This window comes from Triturus cristatus, chromosome 4_1 (assembly GCF_964204655.1).
Source record: "Triturus cristatus chromosome 4_1, aTriCri1.1, whole genome shotgun sequence".
Taxonomy (NCBI): Eukaryota; Metazoa; Chordata; class Amphibia; order Caudata; family Salamandridae; genus Triturus; species Triturus cristatus.
In genome coordinates this window covers 933,691,681-933,712,613 of record NC_140585.1, presented here as the reverse complement: position 1 = coordinate 933,712,613, position 20,933 = coordinate 933,691,681, and the positions used below count along the sequence as shown (strand labels likewise).

General features: G+C 46.3%; 1 protein-coding gene and 1 pseudogene across 13 annotated transcripts in view; both read right to left on the bottom strand.

Moving 5' to 3' along the window:
• Positions 1 to 20,933, bottom strand: part of LOC146855858 (uncharacterized) — a 922,371-nt gene that overhangs the window by 777,152 nt on the left and 124,286 nt on the right. For all 12 annotated transcript variants that reach the window (XM_085653813.1, XM_085653801.1, XM_085653802.1 and 9 more), the window contains one exon: positions 13,506 to 13,598. Coding sequence is in view for 9 of the 12 variants with exons in the window: in XM_085653801.1 (XP_085509927.1) it covers positions 13,506 to 13,598 (93 nt within the window). In the remaining 3 variants the exon portion in view is untranslated. The remainder of the gene's footprint in view (positions 1 to 13,505; positions 13,599 to 20,933) is intronic.
• Positions 743 to 3,025, bottom strand: LOC146855859 (heat shock cognate 71 kDa protein pseudogene; annotated as a pseudogene). The gene has a single exon (XR_014981406.1). The product of XR_014981406.1 is annotated as a heat shock cognate 71 kDa protein pseudogene (transcript).

Genomic DNA, 20,933 nt, shown 5'->3' with positions numbered 1-20,933 from the left:
CTGCTGCCACAGACACAAGTCTGACCTCCTGCTGCTGGGAGTCCTTCCAGCGAGGGAGGCTTGGACAATAGGTTTCCTGCCGTGGGAGGTGCTAGCACCACCCTAGACAGGACTTAGTGTATTAGGGCAGGGAGGGATGAATGAAACGAGACACTGCCTGGGTCACACAAGGTGTCCCATGCATAGTCCAGTTCAAACCGGTGCTGGGGCACTCCAGCCCCAGTCCTGGCGCGAAACTGGACAAAGGGAAGGGGGTGTAACCACCCCACTCCCTGGTCCCATCCATAGGAGGGACCTAGCAGGTAACCCAGCCCCCCAGATTAGTATAAGAGTGGGAGCTGAGTCCCTAGGACTTTGGATTATCCTGATAACTGAAACTTGAACAGAAACTCTGGACCTTCGACATTCGACTACGGAAGAAGACTGAAGAATCTCCCTTGTGGTCAAGGAGTGGCCACCCTGTGCAAACAGGCACCATCAAGCGACCTGCCGTTTGCATTGCTCAACGTTCTACGAGGAACCGACTGCAGAGCCCGACCACATCCACAGCAAAGCTGAGATCCGTGGAGGCGACGAGAGACGTGGGACCGGCTACCTGGGAAAATTGGCTACTTGCTTCCAGCGCAGCTTCTGAGGCATCCTCGAAGTTGTGCTCTGGGGATTGAGAAGCCCCAACCCCGAGCACCATCTGCACCGAAGATCAGCCCTCCACACTCCACGAATTCTGCGTGGGGCCCTTTTTTTTTTTTTCCTTTTTTTTTTTTAACTGCCATTTAAATAGATTTTATTTGTCAGGACTCAACGTTTGTTACAGTACAGATAAGTAAAGTGCAATGCTGTTCTCTCCTCACGCCCCAGATTCAAGTACTCTGAATGTCCAGTAGTTGCACAGCAGCTTCAATGTGAAATCGGGTTTGCTTTTTAAACAGCTACCGTTACAAATTTGTGTCCTTGGATCACCTTTGACGACAAAACCCTGCGAAACAAATTCATCTTTTAATCGACTTCTTCGATAGTGGGTCCGGATGAGCCACCGCTGCCAGCTGGCGCGCCGCCTGCGCCTGGGAACCCTCCTGGCATGCCACCGGGCATCCCACCAGCACCCTGGTACAGCTTGGTGATGATCGGGTTACACACCTTCTCCAACTCCTTCTGCTGATGCTCGAACTCATCTTTCTCGGCAGTCTGAGTCTTATCCAGCCAGGCAATTATTTCGTTGCATTTCTCCATAATCTTCTGTTTGTCCTCGTCACTGATCTTCCCTTGCAGCTTCTCGTCTTCCACCGTTGTCTTCATGTTGAATGCATAGGATTCCAGAGAGTTTTTGGACGACACCTTGTCGCGCTGTTTTTCGTCCTCCGCTTTGTATTTCTCAGCCTCTTGGACCATCCGCTCAATGTCTTCCTTACTGAGGCGACCTTTGTCGTTTGTGATGGTAATCTTGTTCTCCTTTCCGGTGCTCTTATCCACAGCAGATACATTCAGGATACCGTTGGCATTAATGTCGAATGTCACCTCGATCTGAGGAACGCCTCGAGGAGCTGGCGGAATACCAGTCAACTCAAACTTGCCTAACAAGTTATCTTTGGTCATGGCCCGCTCGCCTTCGTACACCTGAATCAGTACACCAGGTTGGTTGTCAGAGTAGGTGGTGAAGGTCTGCGTCTGCTTAGTGGGGAAAGTGGTGTTTCTTTTGATCAGCACGGTCATGACACCTTCAGCAGTCTCAATACCCAAGGACAATGGTGTGACATCGAGCAACAGCAGATCCTGTACATTTTCAGACTTGTCTCCAGAAAGGATGGCCGCCTGCACAGCTGCACCATAAGCCACAGCCTTGTCAGGGTTAATGCTCTTGTTCAACTCTTTGCCATTGAAAAAATCCTGGAGTAACTTCTGGATTTTCGGAATTCGAGTGGACCCTTCGACCAGGACAACGTCATGGATCTGGCTCTTGTCGAGCTTGGCATCACGGAGGGACTTCTCCACGGGATCGAGGGTTCCCCTGAAAAGATCAGCATTCAGCTCCTCAAAACGGGCTCTGGTGATGGAGGTGTAGAAGTCAATGCCCTCATACAGGGAATAGATTTCAATGCTGGCTTGGGTACTGGAAGACAGAGTGCGCTTAGCACGTTCACAGGCTGTGCGCAAGCGTCGAACTGCTCGCTTGTTATCTATGATGCCTTTCTTATGCTTGCGCTTGAACTCGGCGACAAAGTGGTTGACCATTCGGTTGTCGAAGTCTTCCCCTCCCAAGTGAGTGTCACCTGCCGTGGACTTCACCTCAAAAATGCCACCTTCTATGATCAGGATGGAGACATCAAAAGTACCACCACCAAGATCAAAGATCAACACGTTCCTTTCTGCGCCAACCTTTTTGTCTAGACCATAAGCAAAAGCAGCAGTAGGTTCATTGATGATTCGAAGCACATTGAGACCTGCAATGGTGCCTGCATCCTTAGTAGCTTGACGCTGGGAGTCATTGAAGTAAGCTGGAACTGTCACAACAGCATTGGAGACGGTCTTGCCCAAGTATGCCTCTGCAATTTCTTTCATCTTGGTGAGTACCATGGAGGAAATTTCTTCAGGGTAGAAAGATTTTGTCTCCCCCTTGTAGTCCACCTGCACCTTTGGTCTCCCGCCATCACTTATTACAGTAAATGGCCAGTGCTTCATGTCAGACTGGACAACACCATCTTCGAACCTGCGGCCAATCAACCGTTTTGCATCGAAAACTGTGTTGGTGGGGTTCATTGCAACTTGGTTCTTTGCCGCATCGCCGATTAGCCTCTCTGTATCTGTGAAGGCAACGTAGCTTGGAGTGGTTCTATTGCGCTGGTCATTGGCAATGATTTCAAATTTGCCATGCTGGAAGACGCCCACGCAGGAGTAGGTGGTACCAAGATCAATGCCAACTGATGGTCCTTTCGACATTGTGCCTGCTGATCTTCGCGGTTTTCTTATCACTTGTTTCTAAGACAGAAGCTGATGCCTGTCTGTGAACCGCCGGCGTCTGAATGGGCCTGCGTGGGGATCTGCATTTTCCTGCTCGACGCGTCAGTCCGGTTGCTTGCCCGTTGGCTAGTGACCTCTGCGATGACGAACCTTTGACTTTCCACCGCTGGTTTGGCTCCTCCAGACTGGCCCTTGCTTCCCTGTGAAAGAGAAGCACCTCAGGCCTTCCTGGTCTGCAACAGAAGCAAATCCTTCATTCTGCGTGGGTTGCGCTTGCCAAGGCTTGTTGTGTCCCAACTCGACATAGACGCCGCCGACAGCAAGAGCCCTCGTGGGACAGCTCGCCTCCTGGTTCTGGTCATCCTCGACGCCTCCTGGTACCCGTGGCTGCTGCGACAAGCTTCACCTCTTCACCTGCATCTTCACGACATCGCCTGGTTCCTTCCCGGCTCCTGGCTGGTGACCTAGACTCTGTCCCCTCTGCTTGCAGGTATCCACCTTCTTGATTCCATCCTTGGAATGCACCGGACACACTTCACTGACTGCCTGTCAGAATCTTTTCTTCAGGCATCCATAGGAGTCGACGACGAAACCCGACGCAAGTTCACACCTATGCACCTGCAGCCCGTGGGCTAGGTAACTTGAGAACTCCGGTGCTCACAAGGGTATTGACTATCCTAGTGTCTAGTTTCCAAGTCTCTAACTCCTAGTTCCTTCCGAAGTGTCCTAAAACTCTTAATTTCTAAATACTACTATTTCTATTGACTTTAACGCATTACGCGTGAGTGTGTCCACTCTGCACCTGAATCCCGTGGGCCTCCCACTGCCTAGCAACTGAAGGATAGTGTAGCCCCAGCGATTCCCTAGGCCTAACCTGTGTTCGTGAAAGTGGTTCTTATACCACTTACTTAGTATATGGTTTGCGTGGCCCCTAGGGCCTAACTGTATTACTTACCTGTGTGACTGATGTATGCTTAAATAAGACTATGTTGTACTTACCTCGAATCTTATAAAGAGTGCTGAGGGTATTTTGACGAGAATAAATACATTCTATTTTTATAATATATCTGTTGTGGTGTCCTTTCATTTGGTATTCAAGGGGTTGCAAATGGTATAACAGCTGGCTTCACATGCCATACAGAGTTTAGCCTAAGACTGCTCTTGTCCATGCTACCACTAGGATAGCTGGTCTATAAGGTTGACTTTACAACCAATCACCATAAGGGTTGTTTGGACTGATACAAGGTGCACACTAGAACTAGTGACATCATATATCAGGCCAACTTCTCACAAGGGAAAGGGCCCCCATAGAAAAAAAGAACAGGGAATGGGCAATTTTACAAATGGGTGAAAGAGCTGTTCGGGAATACACCTACTTCCCTCCCCACCCCCAAAAGGGAATAAAAAGAGGGAAGAAGGAGAAGAAACGTGGGAGAGATAAAAAAAAGCAGCTTTCCTCATGCTTGTAGAATTGTGAGCTGAATTTCGAAGTATTGACTTCGGCATTGGTTGTTTTCCAAAAGCTTTAGCACGCCATACAGAAACGGTATTTTTTATGCAACGTTATGGTTGCACCAGTCAAAGATGGCGTCACATTGCTCTGGATACCACAGAACCTCAGTAAGACCTGTTACAGCTCTTACACATGGTGCAGCTTGATGTGCATTATGAAAAAGAAGCTATTATTACTACATATTTACGTGATCCATTGACACGGGGTTGCTTCTGAAACAGCTGTGTATTGAACCTGTTTAGCGATCAAAGCCCACTCCGAGTGAGAAGAGAATTACTGATAACCCTCAAAATTGTGCTGTGTTTTTAAATGCATAGCTGGCACTGCAATTGTGCGTTTGCTGGCCCGGGAGTGCTTCGTGTGTGCGCGCGCAGTCTGCTCTTTTTGGAAGCACATACTCGTGCTTGTGGCACGCTCCCTGCTCGCTCCCGCAAGGTGGATGCCGCCACAAGCCCGAGTATGTGCTTCCAAAAAGAGCAGAGTGATGGCTAAAGGTCCTCCTACGCAGGCCATGCGCTGCGTAGGCGAGACCTAAAAAGTACTAGGATGCTGTGGAGCCCTGGAAGGATACAAGTGATCCAGTCAAGAGAATGGTAAAGCGCTATGCTGTAGGGTAAGGACAAGCACAACAAGAGGAAGGAAATCCATTGAATAAAAAGCATGCAAAATTTGACAAGCAAGCCGGCCGATGGGAAGCAAACCCCACTTTTTTTTTTTTTTTTTAATTTCAACGTGTTTTATTGATTTTTTATACAAGAACACATTAGCAATTCTGTTACAGGGTTAGTATACGGTATACCAATCTCTTTTTAGACATTATGATTCTTAGCTAGCCCTACATGCCGTTATCAGTGAAGAAGAGAGAAAAGAAGACCGAAAAAGGCAGGAAAGCAAGGGGTGAAAGAAGAGATGGGGGACAGGCACCTGAGAGTTGCATTGCTTATTAATTACATCTGACATACAGTGGGGATGTTGTTACACATGATGGCACACATACAGGCCCGAGGGGGCCACATTGGTTGCGACCAGTAGGGCCCAGTTAAGTTCCTTTGTCAGGGTGGAGCTTACATAGGGGTGACAGGCTGTCTCTCGCCGGCCTGACTCGTTTTCATGGGGGCTCAAAAGAGTCAAGGATTGTCTCGAGGGACTTCCACATCCTTCTGGAGGTCAGTTTCCAGGGTGAGTTCTGTAGTGCAATGTTATCCGCTCCTCTAAGATACGGGATCCAGTTGAACCAGCCTTTGTACGATGTCTTACTTGTGTCTTTCCAATTGATGAGGACCATTTTCACTGCTGCTGTCAGTAGCAGGTCTAGTAGGTCCTTATCGTGTTCCGAACTCAGTTCTGTGCTCATAAATGCCGTGGTGAGGGTGGAGAATTCTTTTGTTAGCATAGAGTCAAACAATTTATTTATAAGACCAAAGATTTTCTTCCAGAATGTTTTGAGAGACGGGCAATGAAGGATAAGGTGTGCTAGATTCCCTTTTTGTTTGTTACATTTCCAGCATAATGCTTACTCCCTGAGGCCTGATGAGTATAACCATGCAGGGGTCCAAAAAGCCTTGTGGAGCAGCCAAAATATTGTTTGAGAGCGCACTGGGGAAATCTTATTGTGTGAGGCAGAGGACCATAGTGTGGACTATTCTCGTTCGTTATATATGGTTTTAATTTGATTATTCCAATAGGCAACTGTCTTGTCGTTAAGTTTAGATTATTTAGGGCGGAGGAGTTTGTAGAGCTGCGAGACCTGGTGTCCTAATTTATTTATGTTTGACACGTACCAGGAGATTGACGGTTGTGAGGTGGATGATTTGGTCTTAGACCAGGCCGATCTGATTTTCAAAAAGTTACAGAATTCATTGTCAGTTAGGTTATGTCTTGCCTTGAGGTCGATGAATGTAATGGGGTAAGCTTCGCTTTCTAACTGGTAAGGATAGTAGATCTCTTTCTCAATCCATGATTCGAAGGCTAAGCTTTTCCCTTTATAAAGAGTCTTGCTATTGGCCCAGAGTGATTCCATTTTAGAACCTTTGATGTTATTTTCTAGCTTCATATATACCTTTAGTAGGGTGATTTTTGTGTTTTTAAAGATCGGCTTTGAGGTATCTATTTGCTGTTAGTAAAGCGAGTGGGCTTAGGTTGTTTAGGATGGCCCTCTCAACCTGTAACCATGCCGGCGTGTAGCCGGTCGGAGGTGCAATCCAGTATAAGCCTTGTATTGCCAGAAAAGCTAACTGGAAAGTTCTGAAGTTTGCTAGATTTACCCCTCCTTGGTTTTTCTCCAGTCATGATTTTTTTGAAGCTTATCCGCGCTTTCTTCCCTCGCCAAAGGAATTTAGAGATCAAAATATCAACTTTGCGGTGGAAATCATCAGTAAGCAGGAGCGGGAGCATACTGATCAAACAGTTAATCATTGGTGTGATCATCATTTTAATAGTTTCAATTCTGACCCACCACGTTATGAACTTTGGTGCCCAAGAGTCTAGAAGTTTCTTAATCTTCTCTAGCAGCATTTTCTCATTATGATGTAGCGTGTTAATTAGGTCACTACCAAATTTTATACCTAGGTATTTGATATACCCCGCTTGCCAGGCTAAACCCGACCTCCCCAGGCTGTCTCTCGTGCAATGAATATTTAGTGGTTTGCATTATGATTTGTCTTTGTTTAACTTATACCCTGACAATCTGGAATATTCTGCTATTGTATGCATCAGGGCATCGATTGAGGTCTTCGGCTGTTCTGTTACTATTAATATGGCGTCAGCATAGGCGGCTAATTTTATTTCAACGCCGTTGATATCTACCCATTTTATGTTCGTGTTTAATTTGATATCTTGGATAAGGGGTTCCAGTGCTAGTAAAAATAGCGAAGGGGACAGTGGGCAACCCTGTCTGGTACCTTGTTGCAGGCATCTAATGTGATGGCAACTGTCGGTTCTGATTTAGGAGCCGCATGCTCCATAATATGGCAGAGAAGTCGTGTGTTATCATTAGACATTCGAGTACATAAGAAACCCACCAGGGAGTTACTTATTAGTTTGGGGAGAGCGGAACTGAGTCTGACTGCCAGCATTTCAGCATATATTTTGCAGTCCACGTTAATAAGGGATATGGGCCTGTAGTTTTTTGGTGACAGATGGTCTTTACCTTCCTTTGGGATGACTATTATGTTAGCTTCTGACATGGATTGTGACACCTCCCCTCTAGATGCAGAGTGGTTAAGACCTGTTTCATGGTTAGTTTCAAATGTTTAAGAAAGCCTTGTAGAAGGCGGCAGTAAACCCGTCCGGCCCGGGGCTTTATTATCTTTCAGTGATTTAAACGCCATTTCAATTTCGACATAGTGAATTTCTTGACCTAACCTGAACATCTCTTCGGTGCTTAGTTGTGGTAGCCCGAGTCTATCGAGGTATCTTGAGCATTCCTCTAAATTGAGGCTCTGATCTTTCCTGTAAAGTTCTTGATAGAACTCTTGGAAGGTCTTAAGGATGTCTGTGTTTTGTGTGGGTTTTGTTATTTGAGTCTGTGATGGAAGAGACGGCAAACTGGTTGCGTTTGTGTTTTAGGTAGGAGGCAAGCAATTTTCCTGCTTTATTGGCCTCGCACAGGTTAAGGGCTTTGTATTTATTAATCCACAGTCCCGCTCTCTCACTCAGGATTTTGTTGTACTCGTACTTCTTCTGTGTTAGTTTAGTTAGGCGCTTGTTGTCTTTTATGGACTCAGCATGGGCCAGTTCTAGGCTTTTGACCTCCTGCTCAAGCTGTGCTAGTCTCAAGATTGTACTCTTGTTTATTTTTGACTTAATCTCAATTATTGTGCCTATGACGGTTGCCTTCAGGGCATCCCATAGTGTTTTGGAGCTAGTCCCCAGGGAGTTGTTATATGTGAGATAGTCCGTTATAGCCTCCTCAATCTTTTTTTTGTTTGCGGGGTCTGCCAGCACATCGCTGGTAAACCGCCACGTCCGGTGAACGGCCTTGTTGTGACACCCGCTCAACTTTAGGCTAAAACAGGAGTTGTCCGACACTAGTCTTGGAGCAATGTCTGAGTGTTCGATTAGATGTGTAGTATGAGTCCCAGATATTAGTATATAATCTATCCTGGTGTAAGAGTTGGGAGGGTTAGAGTAGAAAGTGTCCAGGTGCTGGAGGCGAAATGCATCCTTCAGGTTAAATTTGGAGCAGATATTTTGAAGCGCTGCATGCGAGTTCGTAGGGTGATATTGACAGGAGGATTATCTATCTGTTATGTGGTACAATGGGATGTTAAAATCCCCTGCCACCAACATGAGGTCGCTTTGGGGGAAGCTATCTAGCGTACGTGCCACCTCCAACCAGAATGCTGGATCATCCGCGTTGGGGTCGTATACGTTTCCCACGTGGATTAACTCCTCCCCCCTTCTCAGATGAGTCACCAGAAGCCTACTTTCGCTATCGTGGGATTGTGATTCTATTGTTATGTTGGATCTTTTGGATACCAGTGTCATAACCCCTCGCTTTTTTTTGTCGGCGGGTGAGCAAGCCGTCTGTGAGATCCAATTACCTCTCACTAGTTTGGCATCCTCCATGGATAGTTTGGTCTCTTATAGTAGGATTATATCGCCTTTTGTTTTTGCTAGGTAGTCTATGATCTTCCGGCGCTTAATAGGGAGGTTAAGACCTTTGACATTGAGGGACACCATGTCGAGGTCCGTTGCCAGATTGAGTGGGTTATTGCAGGCCATCATCTAGGGTGTTGCGTGGCGGGAGCCTCCGTTCTATCTTTCCCATTCTCAAATTCCCTGTCTCGGGCCTTGGAGTTGAGGCTGGACTATTTGTTCAAACTCCCTACACCCACAGTATAGTGCATCAACATCCCCCAAGTGTTCTGCAAGCAGTGTACGTAACATGTCCGGGTATGCATATATGCCAGGTCTCCTAAATATGATTGCTAACAGGGCATGTCAGGTTATAGAGAAGAAAGAGATGAAAAAGGAAAAGAAGATCGAGAATCTGGAAAGCAAAGAACTGAGAAACCCTAGTGCGGATTCCTCCCCCCTCACTCCCCCACCCCCCTACCATCAAATCTCATAAGTCGGACGTACGACAACAGGATTGTCGTCCCGTCTCTCGGAGAATAACTGCCGTGTAGATTATATAGCTGTAGTCCCAAGAGATTCTATTAATTTTACTCTTGTCTCTGTACCCTGTAGGCCCCCCCTTATGCATTAAAAAACCAGAGTATCGTCATATTCTACAATAGAGTCTATAAAGGATACGAGGGTTTGTCTCTTAGGCTGTGCATAGGTCTCCCATGCAGTTGTCCCGCCGTTGCCGGGTGCTTGATGGGCTGTGGTTGGAGACTGAGGTATCCATTGAGGTAGAAGTGTGTATATGATTGACGTAGTTAGCGGTTGTAAGACCTATCTTGACCAAATTGCGCACCGTGGTAGCTGGTGAGGTCGGTGTGATTATTGGTTAAATCGCAGACACAAGAAGGGTGGGACCTGAAAGTAGCCTAGTAAGATAGTTGTGTTCATACAGTGGCCGGCTCTGGTGACGCTCTCCTTTTGCTGGATCCGGCTTGACACGCCTCCATTTCATGGGATGTTGGGCCGTCCAGGTAAGCAGCCAGTTCCTTAGGGTCATTGAAGTGGTGGTGTCTTCCGGTGTCGATTATCCTGAATTTGGCTGGGGCCACAAATGAGAACTGTATGTTGTGGCTCCTGAGTTTGTCGCGTAGGGCAAGGAATCCCTTCTTGGTGTCGACCATGGGCTTTGAGTAGTCCTGCGTAAAAATGATCTTGTGACCTTTCCAGATTATCTGGTGGTTTTTACATGCAAAGTTAAAGATGGCCTCCATGTGCTGTGATCTCAGCGGTTTGCAAATGATAGGCCGGGCCACTTGCCTTGTTGTCGATTTAAAAGTGGGGACTCTGTGTGCCCTGCCCGGCTCAAATTGGCAGTCAAATTTTAGATTTGTAATTTTGGGGATCAGGTCCTCAAGAAAGGCTAGGCATGAGCCTGCTGAGTGTTCTGACCCCTCCGGGAGGCCCAGTATTCGAATGTTCCCCTGCCGGTTACGATCTTCAAGCTCCGCTGTGTTTCTGGAGCGATGAGGTAATTTTTGTTAAAGCCTTCAACTCCTGAGTTGAGCTGTGGGATATATCTTCTACATCACGGATTCTTTGTTCGGCTGCAGCGAGCCTGTTATTGACTGTATGCAGGTCGGCTCTGACCACTGCGATCTCGAGTTGTATTGCGTCCGTGGTATGCTTTGTGGTTTTAGCCAAGTCGTGGACATCTGCTAGCTTCTTTAGGATCATATCTAGGGTGCTGTTGATGTCTGGCCTGTAAATTGTGCCTTTAGACTCCTGCAACTGTCTTGAAACGAAAAATCTGAATTAATGGTATAATCCCAACTAGAGATGCAGTTTACCATGGTGGCCGTCCTCCCCTTCCTTTCTTTGCACCATTATACAGAGCACTGCGCCTAGTCTGAGCATAAAGAAGACATTCAGGGGGCTACCGCTTCCAAATTACCAATATATAGAGTTTAGTTTACTTTGCTGTTTTCAATTTCACTTTAATCGAGTGGGTTTCACTTTTTTCCCCATTTCCTTGACAGGGTGAATGTAAATATTTTACAAACTCAATGTCGTTTATGCACAAAGTAATATATTAATATCATTGCATATTGATCCAGAATGCTATAGAACATTGATCAGGCCTTCCCTTTAACAAGTCCTGCTTTGTGGCTTCTGAGGGGCCTCTTCCACGTGTGGGACGCGAGCTCCCTCCCATTCTTGTGCTACTCGTGCTCCTTGAAAAGGTTTGGGTGCAACAGAGGGCTTGCTTACATATTCTTAGCAGTTACCACTGCCACCCTGTGTGCAAAGTTTGTATTCTCTGTGCCGTTAGGAGCGCCAATAACTAGTTTGTAGCGTGAATAGGTCACCAGTTGCATAATCTTCTGTCTGACTATTCTTGTTAAATTGGAACTTTTCTGGTTATACTTTCCTATCTTCAAACTTGACTATAGTTGAGCACCTCCTAAGAAATGTTTTCGGCTGAAGAACATTCGAAAAGATTCTGCCTCACTGACCAGACAAACTCTTAACAGCATCAAAGATTTTTTTTTTATCCTCTTCATTGCTTTGATGTAATTGAAAGGAGAGACGCACTTCTCTGTGACACTTCCAAATCGGTAGATATCTGAGCTCGCAGATCTTTCTACTCAAGTGGATGGGCATGCATAGCTCCATTTCTTACATTTGAGGGGACAGGTTTTTGTTGTTTTAAAGGCACATGGAGATTAACTGATTTATCCAGATTCATGGGATGGTGGCTCACACCGGACTTGAACCTAGTTCCTCTGTTCCAAAGTCAGCAGCTTTGAGGTTACCACAATGCCGCAGGCTTACAAGAAAATAGAAAGATCTGCAGACTGTGCTTGGTTTTGAAAGGCCGGGAGGGCCGGAGAAATGACGGTCATGATTTCCACCTAGGCAGGTTTCCCACTGCCCCGGACAGGCATGGATGTCTGTCACCGCGGCCCCAGTTCTACATGGAGCATTCCAATTGGCTATAAGGATCCCGACCTGTCAGCTCTTAAAATTAAGTTTAACCCTAGCCCTCAGGCACTCTGGTTTAGATGGTGTATTGTGGTTCACTTTCTCAATCTTGTTTAGGAATGAGCATCGTTTTTATTCTGCAATTAAAATTTTGCAACTTCTTTAATTTTTGAAGGTGGGTGTGGGTGTGGGTGTGGGTGTGTGTGTGTGTGTGCTCCATCACTGTAGGGGTTCTGGTGACAAAGTACACAAAGACGGCTTTTTATATTTGTTATACTGCATGTTTATTTCAGGTGCTACTAGCTTTTAAAACGTACGTGTCTTCCGCAGAATAATGTTTATTGAAAACAGTAGGTGAAACACTGGACAGTGCGGTTCGGTTGCAATTAGTAACAATACCAACATGTTCAATTATGTTAGTCACAAGGTGGAGTTTTTCTGAATACTTTGAGACACCCATCTGTAGAAAATGGAGCATTTCTGGCAGGCCTTTGTCACTGAGCATTTGAAATGTTGTTCTTATGGGGCAGTAAAACCACGGAAGACAGGATGCCTGGTCTGACGGTGTCATTGTGCAGGTCAGACGCAGACCTTTGTTCAGCCACTTATTGGTATTTACGTTGGCGATGTGAAAGTAGACATTTGCAAATTAGTCAAGAGGGGTTTCTGTGACCTCAAAATTGCTTGAAAATGCACCATTTGTCCACTCTTTTTTCAAAATTTTTGCGGGGGGAGAATCCCCACCCGAACCACCAGAGGTTGTTTGGGCTCACTCGCCACAGCGCAGTACAATTATTTTACACCCCACCACTTTCAAATGTCACCAGATGCCACTGCAATGGACAGTAGTTTCTGAGTCTGGTGGGGTCCAGCAACTACTTCTGTGGCAGAGGTGAAATCGTTTTTTCTTTTAAACAGGAGAAAGTAAGGGTGTGTGTGGTGTGTGTGTGGTGTTGTGGGTGTGTTGTGGGTGTGTTGTGTGGGTGTGTTGTGTGGGTGTGTTGTGTGGGTGTGTTGTGTGGGTGTGTTGTGTGGGTGTGTTGTGTGTGTGTACGTGTGTGTGTTTGTGGGGGTGTGTGGGGGTGTACCTGCGTGTGGGGGTGTACCTGCGTGTGCGGGCGTACCTGCGTGTGCGGGTGTACCTGCATGTGTGTGTGCGCACCTGCGTGTGTGTGTGTCTACCTATGTGTGTGTGTGTGTACCTACGTGTGTGTGTGTGTGTCTGTGCACCTGTATACATAATTACTCTTTATATTGTAAAATTGCAAAAGTATGAAGTTACTCAGATCCACCTTGCCATAGAGGAAAAATCTAGACAACACCCTGACCAAGCAAGCATCTCTTCATTTGGCGTACATTCACGCATTAATGGAAAAGACCTTCCTAGGAGGCAATGGTCCAACAACGGAGATTAAGCATTTAAATACAGCGGGATAATTCTAGAAAATAATGTGAATTAACCTTATCAGTTTGTTGCACTCACCGTTTCCTCGATCAGCACTTCATGATGTTCTTGTAAATATTCCCGGTGTTCGGTATAGTCATGGAATGATGGATAGTGCAGTGTAATATGCTCCTGAATATAAGAACACAATTTGTTTACTATTTTGCTACTTGTTTACAAAGTGTGTTTAATAGACTGCCAACAAGGCCCAAGACTTGGGTCGCATTGGTTTGCACAAATAAAACACACAGGCTGAATTAAATTCCTGAGCATTACTGATAAATGCATAGAAAGGTCACATAAAAATTATTTCAGATGGAGAAATAAATTTACAATGAGTCGCAATACTTACTAAGCAATAGTAAATCAGATCCTATCCATGACCTTCAGTGTGAGTTATTCCACTCTCTTGCACCCTATCAGGCAAGTTCTATGTTTTACTTCCATTTTACATACAGAAAAAGGAAAGTATCCAGAATTGTACCACATAAATCTAAACATAGCTTTTCAAAGTATACGAGACACTGCATGCTAAGAGTATAAGGAGCACTATCGCACAGGAATGGAGAACACATTTCCATCGCAAATCCTAAGCACGCCCAAAAGCAAGCCATGTCCCTCTGGGGCCTAGAACATAGGGGCTCCACTACTACAGAGATCTAGGTAACCTAGGTTGAGGCCCTGCACTCTTGTGGCCTACCTGCCACTACCTGAAGCCAGTGGCAGCTGGTGGAATTTGAAACTGGTGAGGCCTATGCAGAACGAATTAACGTATGCGAGCGAGCGCAGCGAGCGAGCCAGACGGCAATAAGAGGGGTTCGGGGGGGTTCTTCCCTCGTGAAGATTTTTTTTTTTTTTTTAAATTGGCATGTTTTTGGTGCGATTTTTAGCACTATTTCTGTGATAAAAGGACTAAAAATCCAGTTCTTCTAAGCATTCATAAAAGAAAACTCATACATTATTTCAGAGAATTTCTGGGTTGCCAAGCAAGTCTGACTTCTGAAGTGGGCTAGGGTACTAAGAAAGACGGCTTTGGCTCTACCCTTTCCAATAGAAGAAACTAGTTAGCGATGTGAACAAGTTCAATGGACAAATCTGGGGTCTAGGGAGAGTCCCTCTCCTGAGAAAGAAATGAAAAAAAGGATTGGTAAATGGTGCATTTTAAAGCAAATGAATGCAGCAATAAAGCAAGGCTTATTAAGCAGTGGGAACGTATAGTCTTTAAATATTAAACACATTAAAAACGACCCCGTATCTTCTTGCAATAATTTGTTCAACAGTTACTGCTATTTCAGTTTCCAGTAATTGTTGCATTTATCTCTCCGTTTTTTACTAGTGCATTCTAAACAAGCATTTACAATGCAACGGTCTCGGCATTGTTAAAGTTAGAGCTATTGGCATTGCTCATGACAATGCCGTTTCTTTAAATGTTTTAAAAACAAAAACATAAACAAAAATAATGTCATGAGCAATGCCAATAGCTCTAACTTTACCAGTTAGAAAGTATAAGTGCTTGATCCGATACAGTACATCAATGCAGTGTAATGCAATGTAGCCAACGGAGCGAAAGATCTGGTCGAGTTTCCTTTGCAGTTAATGTGTATTCAGTGGGTACAGATCGACTAGCCCGCGCCCTAAGCACACACGCAAGGATGTGGCAGCCTTCCATTGCTTGCTGATTCAAGGCGAGTATGTACACTACACCGCTTTCAAATGTCACTGTTCGACTTCACCCAGTGTGGACTTCGAAAATCCCAAATGAGCAGGGGGCATTGGTCCCGCACCCCGCTCACGGAATCCATCACTGTAAAACCGCAGGCATGTGGACATCAACTCCCTCCTCCCCCCCCCATCCCCCCCGCTAGCATCGTGGCTTATCGCGTGAAAGCATAAATGCGTTACAAAGTAACCAAATGACATAAAACCACTCATCAATGAAAGCACACACTATTAAAACTGTCCTGCAATGAGCGTAAACACGTTCACTCTCAAATGTTTAGGGATCGCTTAAAAACAAATACAACTAACAACTTTGCAAATGAAACTTCATAAACGAAAAAGAAACAGAAAGCCGCAGTTACCAGCACATTTCAAATCGTCACGACTACCTGGTTTACAGAGATTCTCCGTTGGCCCAAAATTTAGTTAAAAAATGAAACTGCCATGAAGATCGGAGTCCTGGTATGGAAGTGGTGTTTAAGATCGCCAGAATTGCCACCAAGCTTCTGAATGACATTCTGGTACAAATTATAGGAACAGGAAAGGGGAACATGGCGGCCGCTAACTAGTAACGGTCGCGAGCTCTCCCGCCTGGATGGTGGACGTGCACAGTTAGGAGCAACAGTTTTGTGCTTACCGCAGAGGATTTCCTGGAGCGAAAGAGCAAGGAGTTTGAGGGACCGTGAATTTCTTTGTTTACGCCAGTTCTTCGGTGGTTTCGGCAGCTTTGTGCTTCCCTTCCCGTGTTGGTCCCAATGTTTCGTGGTGGTGGTGGAGAGCCGCTGCAAGGACGCTGGGAGGTGTGTGGGCCAGCAGCAGTGGCGCGGCTCAGGAGGAGTCACCGCGCTGCAGCATGGTCTGGATTCCCGTCCAGGAGCTTTGACGTGTCGGGGATATTCAACGGCATTCCAGATATAAAAGCAACATTTCTCGAGAATACCCCCAAGAAATACACCAATGAAAACCCAGAGCGGGATTTCACCTCAAAGGAGCAGGAGCTGGGAGATGTAAGCAGGGAAACAACGCCGATGACCCCGGTAAGGAGATAGGGGCAGGCTTCACCGGACGTGGGTGTTTTTGGGAAAGGGGTGGAATTCTCTGAAAAATAATCACCTTCTGAAAGGATCACTGCTCGGCGGTTTTACAACTATGCACGCCCACGTACACGGTTCACTGGAGTTTGGGACAACCACACCGAGGGCTCCTGCACCGTGTGACCTTCCCGCCAGGATCTATAGACACCACCGACTTTCTCCGAGGCAGAGCAGAAATGCCTCGGAGAAAGGCAGTGTCCTTTTCGGATTCGGGGGCGTGTTTTGCTGTTGTCTCCTCCTTGAGACTTCTTGCAAAAAACACGCCCCCCGATCCGAAAAGGACGGGGCCTAATCTGAATGACTGACCTCTTCTCCAATGGCTGGCCAGTATTCAAGAGGCCAGCCAATGGAGAACAGGGGAGAAGAGGGGCGGGTTCAAGCCCCTCTTCTCCAAGTCATTAAATCTCGGAGCGAGACTGCGCAAGCGCAGCCTTCGCAGCCGAGACCTAAAAAAGGATTTTGATGATTGTGCCTTACAATCCAGATATAGTCCTTTATAGTGATCTAATGATTTCGAGAGAGACCAGATTGGGGACTTGAAGGTTTTTGAAGAAACTGGTTTATTAAGTTTGAAACAATTATCCAGCTGTCTGGACTCCCATGTTTGCGACTATTTCTCTCAGATTTCTTGAAACGTCTTAATCCTATTTCAAGGAAACATGTCTTCCAGATAGATGAATCCTGCTGTACAACAGTTATGCTAGTTATAGAGTTTGCTGCTGCATTGTATTCTTGAGTTGCTCCATAGATGTGCTGCTAAATGTGTGTATCCATTAATACGTAATTTGTAGTGGGTTGAGTGCCACACCTGAAATGTGGAATGCATTATAGACTTCACCCATTGCCATATTATGGCTGGGTCACAGTATAATAAATCCGACGGCTTCTGTTGGTTGAGGAGGTTTCCCTCCCAGATAACTTGTGCAGGTGTCGGAGTACAGCCAGGTAACATTTTCATAAAACTAGTGAATGAGGGGTCTGAAGGGTGTCTTCAAATAGAAACACAGACATGGCCTGCCGCCACCAGTGTGCCAAACACCTCACTGGCAACAGAAAGCATGCAGCACAACAACACACAGAGGGGAGGGATCAGAGGGCGGGGTCTGCGTTAAAGGCATACGGGCTGGGGCCCGCAGAGCAGTGCCAGCGCTGTTTGTGCACCCAGAGGCGCCACAAAGAGTACACATGTGAGTGCAGGGAGCTGCGGCATATGTGGTAAAGGCAGACACGTGTGATACAACATTCACCAGCAGGACAAACCAATAGACGCAGCTGCAGGGGACAGCAGACACACAACTGACCTCACACACAGCTCTCAGGCACCAGCACACAGCAGAGAGATCCGTCTGCAGACACAAAGGTGACCTCACACACGTCTCAGGCACCAGCACACAGCAAATAGGGCTGCGAGGTACTGTAAGACATCTTCGGACAAAGAAAAAGCCAATTCAAATATTAGGGATTTTTCTATCCTACGAGAGCTCTCTTAAAATATAACTGCTTCAAGAGTCCATCACTGGGGACATTAATAGTGCTGCACCATCACATTTGTTTGTACACCGGCCCTACGTATACTTTTTGTCAGCATACACACTGGTGCAAACACTAAACAAACCAGGAACTCTGGACTGCACACACAGGGAGCGATTTGGGCCGGAATCAAAGAAAGAGTGAGGGCTGAAAATTGGTTTGCCTTCGGATATCACAAAATAACATATCACACACAGATTCCCACCCACACCATCCTGGATAACAGACGACTACAGACTAGAGAAAGCTAAACAGGCGCATAGATTGCTTGTATGCATGCGCACACAGGCAGACACAATGAATGCATCTGCACGTGCAGTGAAGGCTGAGTCTGGCTCAGTTAAAAGAACCAGCTCCAATAAGAAAGCAGAACAAGGGACTTACTTAGAATACAGCATGCCACACCACGCCCAACCCGCAAGAGACACAGACCATTCCCAATTTTCAATACTGGATGATTTGAATTGATAGCATGAATACTTTGTTAAGATGCGGGAATTTGCATTCTACGTCAGTCTGCTTTAGAGGGCTCAGCAGTCTGGTGCAGTCTGTAAAGGGAAACGTCAGCTAAACATCGAGACAACGAAAACCAGAATACACACAGAATAAAAATGTAATAAAAAAAAACAACAAACCACGAGAAGCAAGAAGGGAACACACATTGTAAAACAGCTCCTGCGTTAGATACATTCGTTATTATTAATTTCCCGAGACCCAAAAGTAACATGCATCTCTACTTAACAGCATCTCGAAAGCACTATAAATGCTACACAAGACAAGCAGGGCACACAGACTCTGGCAAGAGTTCATCATGTGTGCTCGTGTCGCCTCCCATTGTGTTCCATCCAGCCTAGATGTACTACTGCATATATCAACCCTGCCATACCCATTGCATTAAAACACCCAATGCAACAGTGGGGGTCAAATCCATCATGTTTGCTAAATTAACTCCCTCGTATAATAGCATGTGATTATAGTACTTTTTATTAACACAAAGTCTGCAGTTTTTCTGAATTTCCCAGCAGCTGCTTCCGAGGGACACAGAATGAATGGGAAAGCGAGACGAGCCCCGCCCAGTCAGTCATTTGTATCCGCCTTAGCTCCCGTTTGAGCTCACGAGGACCGAACAGAAATAGCATGCGATGATTTTCTAATTATTATCCACCCACTCGCTTTCAGGGGGAGCCGTGAGTCCTTAAAATGGATATTCAGGGAGAGAGTGGTTGTTGAGTGGGAGGCCCGGCTCCAGCTATCGCAGATCCACAAGGGGAGGTGATGGGCAGGCGAAGCTGTCACACTACTCGCAGCTTTCATTGAGCCGCTGCAAGGCAGGCACAGACACATTGACTTGTCAGCCAATTAAAGCCCAACTCTCTGCTCATCTCCTCAGGCCAGTGTACCAGTGATCATGAAGCTGCCAGCTCAGACACGTGGCCATTACCTCTCAACAGGGCGAAGCTCAACTCCAGACCAGCAATCACCTGCAGCAAAGCCACGACGCTCAATTCTCGGGGGGAGGGGGGGGCGTAAAATAAAAAACGTACCTCATCCCGAATCCTCTACGTCCTGTTCCTGGGCCGGTCCGGACTCCGGAGCAGCAACAGGTCTGGGCAGGTCTGGTCGAAGCAAGAACAACTTCAGACTGCACGGCCGGTGTCTGCAGCGTCTGGATTGGCCGAGAGTCTCAGCCAATCCAGACGCATTAGCAGTGCCACTGGATTGGCTAGGGCACAGATACAGCCTGCCCAATAGGAGACCGGGGGGCTGCGACGGCCTCTCGGGTCCCCCCCCCCTCCCTCGCTCTCCTACTGGAGCTATAGTAGTGGCTGACAGTGCGCATGTTCGGGCTGGTCATAAAAATGACCAGCCCAAACCCGAACATGCGCACTACGTGCCGCTGTCAGTGTCAGTCTGACTGTCACTCAAACCTAACCACGTTGAGTGCTTCCGCAGGCCCCCCCATCCCCTTCAGCGGTCGATTGCCGCGCGTGTCCCATACACGTTACACGACTCATTACACAACCGAACTGAGTAGGTGACGTCTTTTTTCAGCGGCAGCGTGAGAGTGGTTTTTAGGGCGATGTGGCTAGTGAGGCAACGCCCCAACGGACGCACCACCCCTGCCTTAAGCTTGACAGGTGTTAAGTAAAGTCATTTAGCAAACAGGGCGCACTTCTCCAATCCTGACACTTCTACCCTCCCTAAAGAAATGATGTGGCGAGTACAATTAACTTCAGCTCCAATGCCCATCATCTCGTTCTTGAGCTTGTGGGCACTACAAGTAACTGTATGAATCAGTGAGTGGTGGGAGCCTGTGGTCTGAGTGCAGATGCTGTCAGTTGGTAAGTATGGCCCTCTACCTCTCTCAGCCTCTCCTGGGCTAAGGTGCCTCACATAGACTGCCAAATTTGGCCCTGTCAGAAGATTAACAAAAAAGGCAATTAGACAAGCGGAATCATACATTCCTCGGACTCCAACGCAGCTTCTCTAGCTCTCTTCCCCCCCCCCCCCCCCAGTGTCCTCTTTACAAACACCAGAAAACCTACTTTATAAAAGTCACCAACATTGTTACAGTGCTTCAGTTCTATACTAAAGGCTGAAGATTCTATACAAAAGCATAACCAAGGCGGACTACTTACAATCAAACGTTGGCAAAGTCAGACGGTGCTTTGCAGATTATTTTGTTTTACTGTGGGTATCGTAACACTATTGTTGAAGGAGCCATCGGGGCCACACCAATATGTATAAAACACTGGGTAAAAGTAAAAAAAAAAAAAGACACACATGGTCATAGTAGTCCATGGCACTGATGGGAACTACATTTTGTGAGGTTGCGTTCCTTGTGAAAGAGCCAAATGCTTTCACTCATCAGTGTAGTTAGCCATTGACATACATGGAATGGACCATTGATGTTTACTGTAGTGGGCAGAGGGAAAATGTGAATGACAACAACAAATCAATTGACAAAGAGGACTGGTTCAAAACCTCTATAAGTATATTATATATAAATAAGGTTAGTAAAAATCAAAGGTTCTTGGCTAACAACAGAAATAAAAAGCACAACCTAACGCACCATAATGTATAAAATTGACTCAGGTTTTGCACAATAGCTAGCTTTAATCTA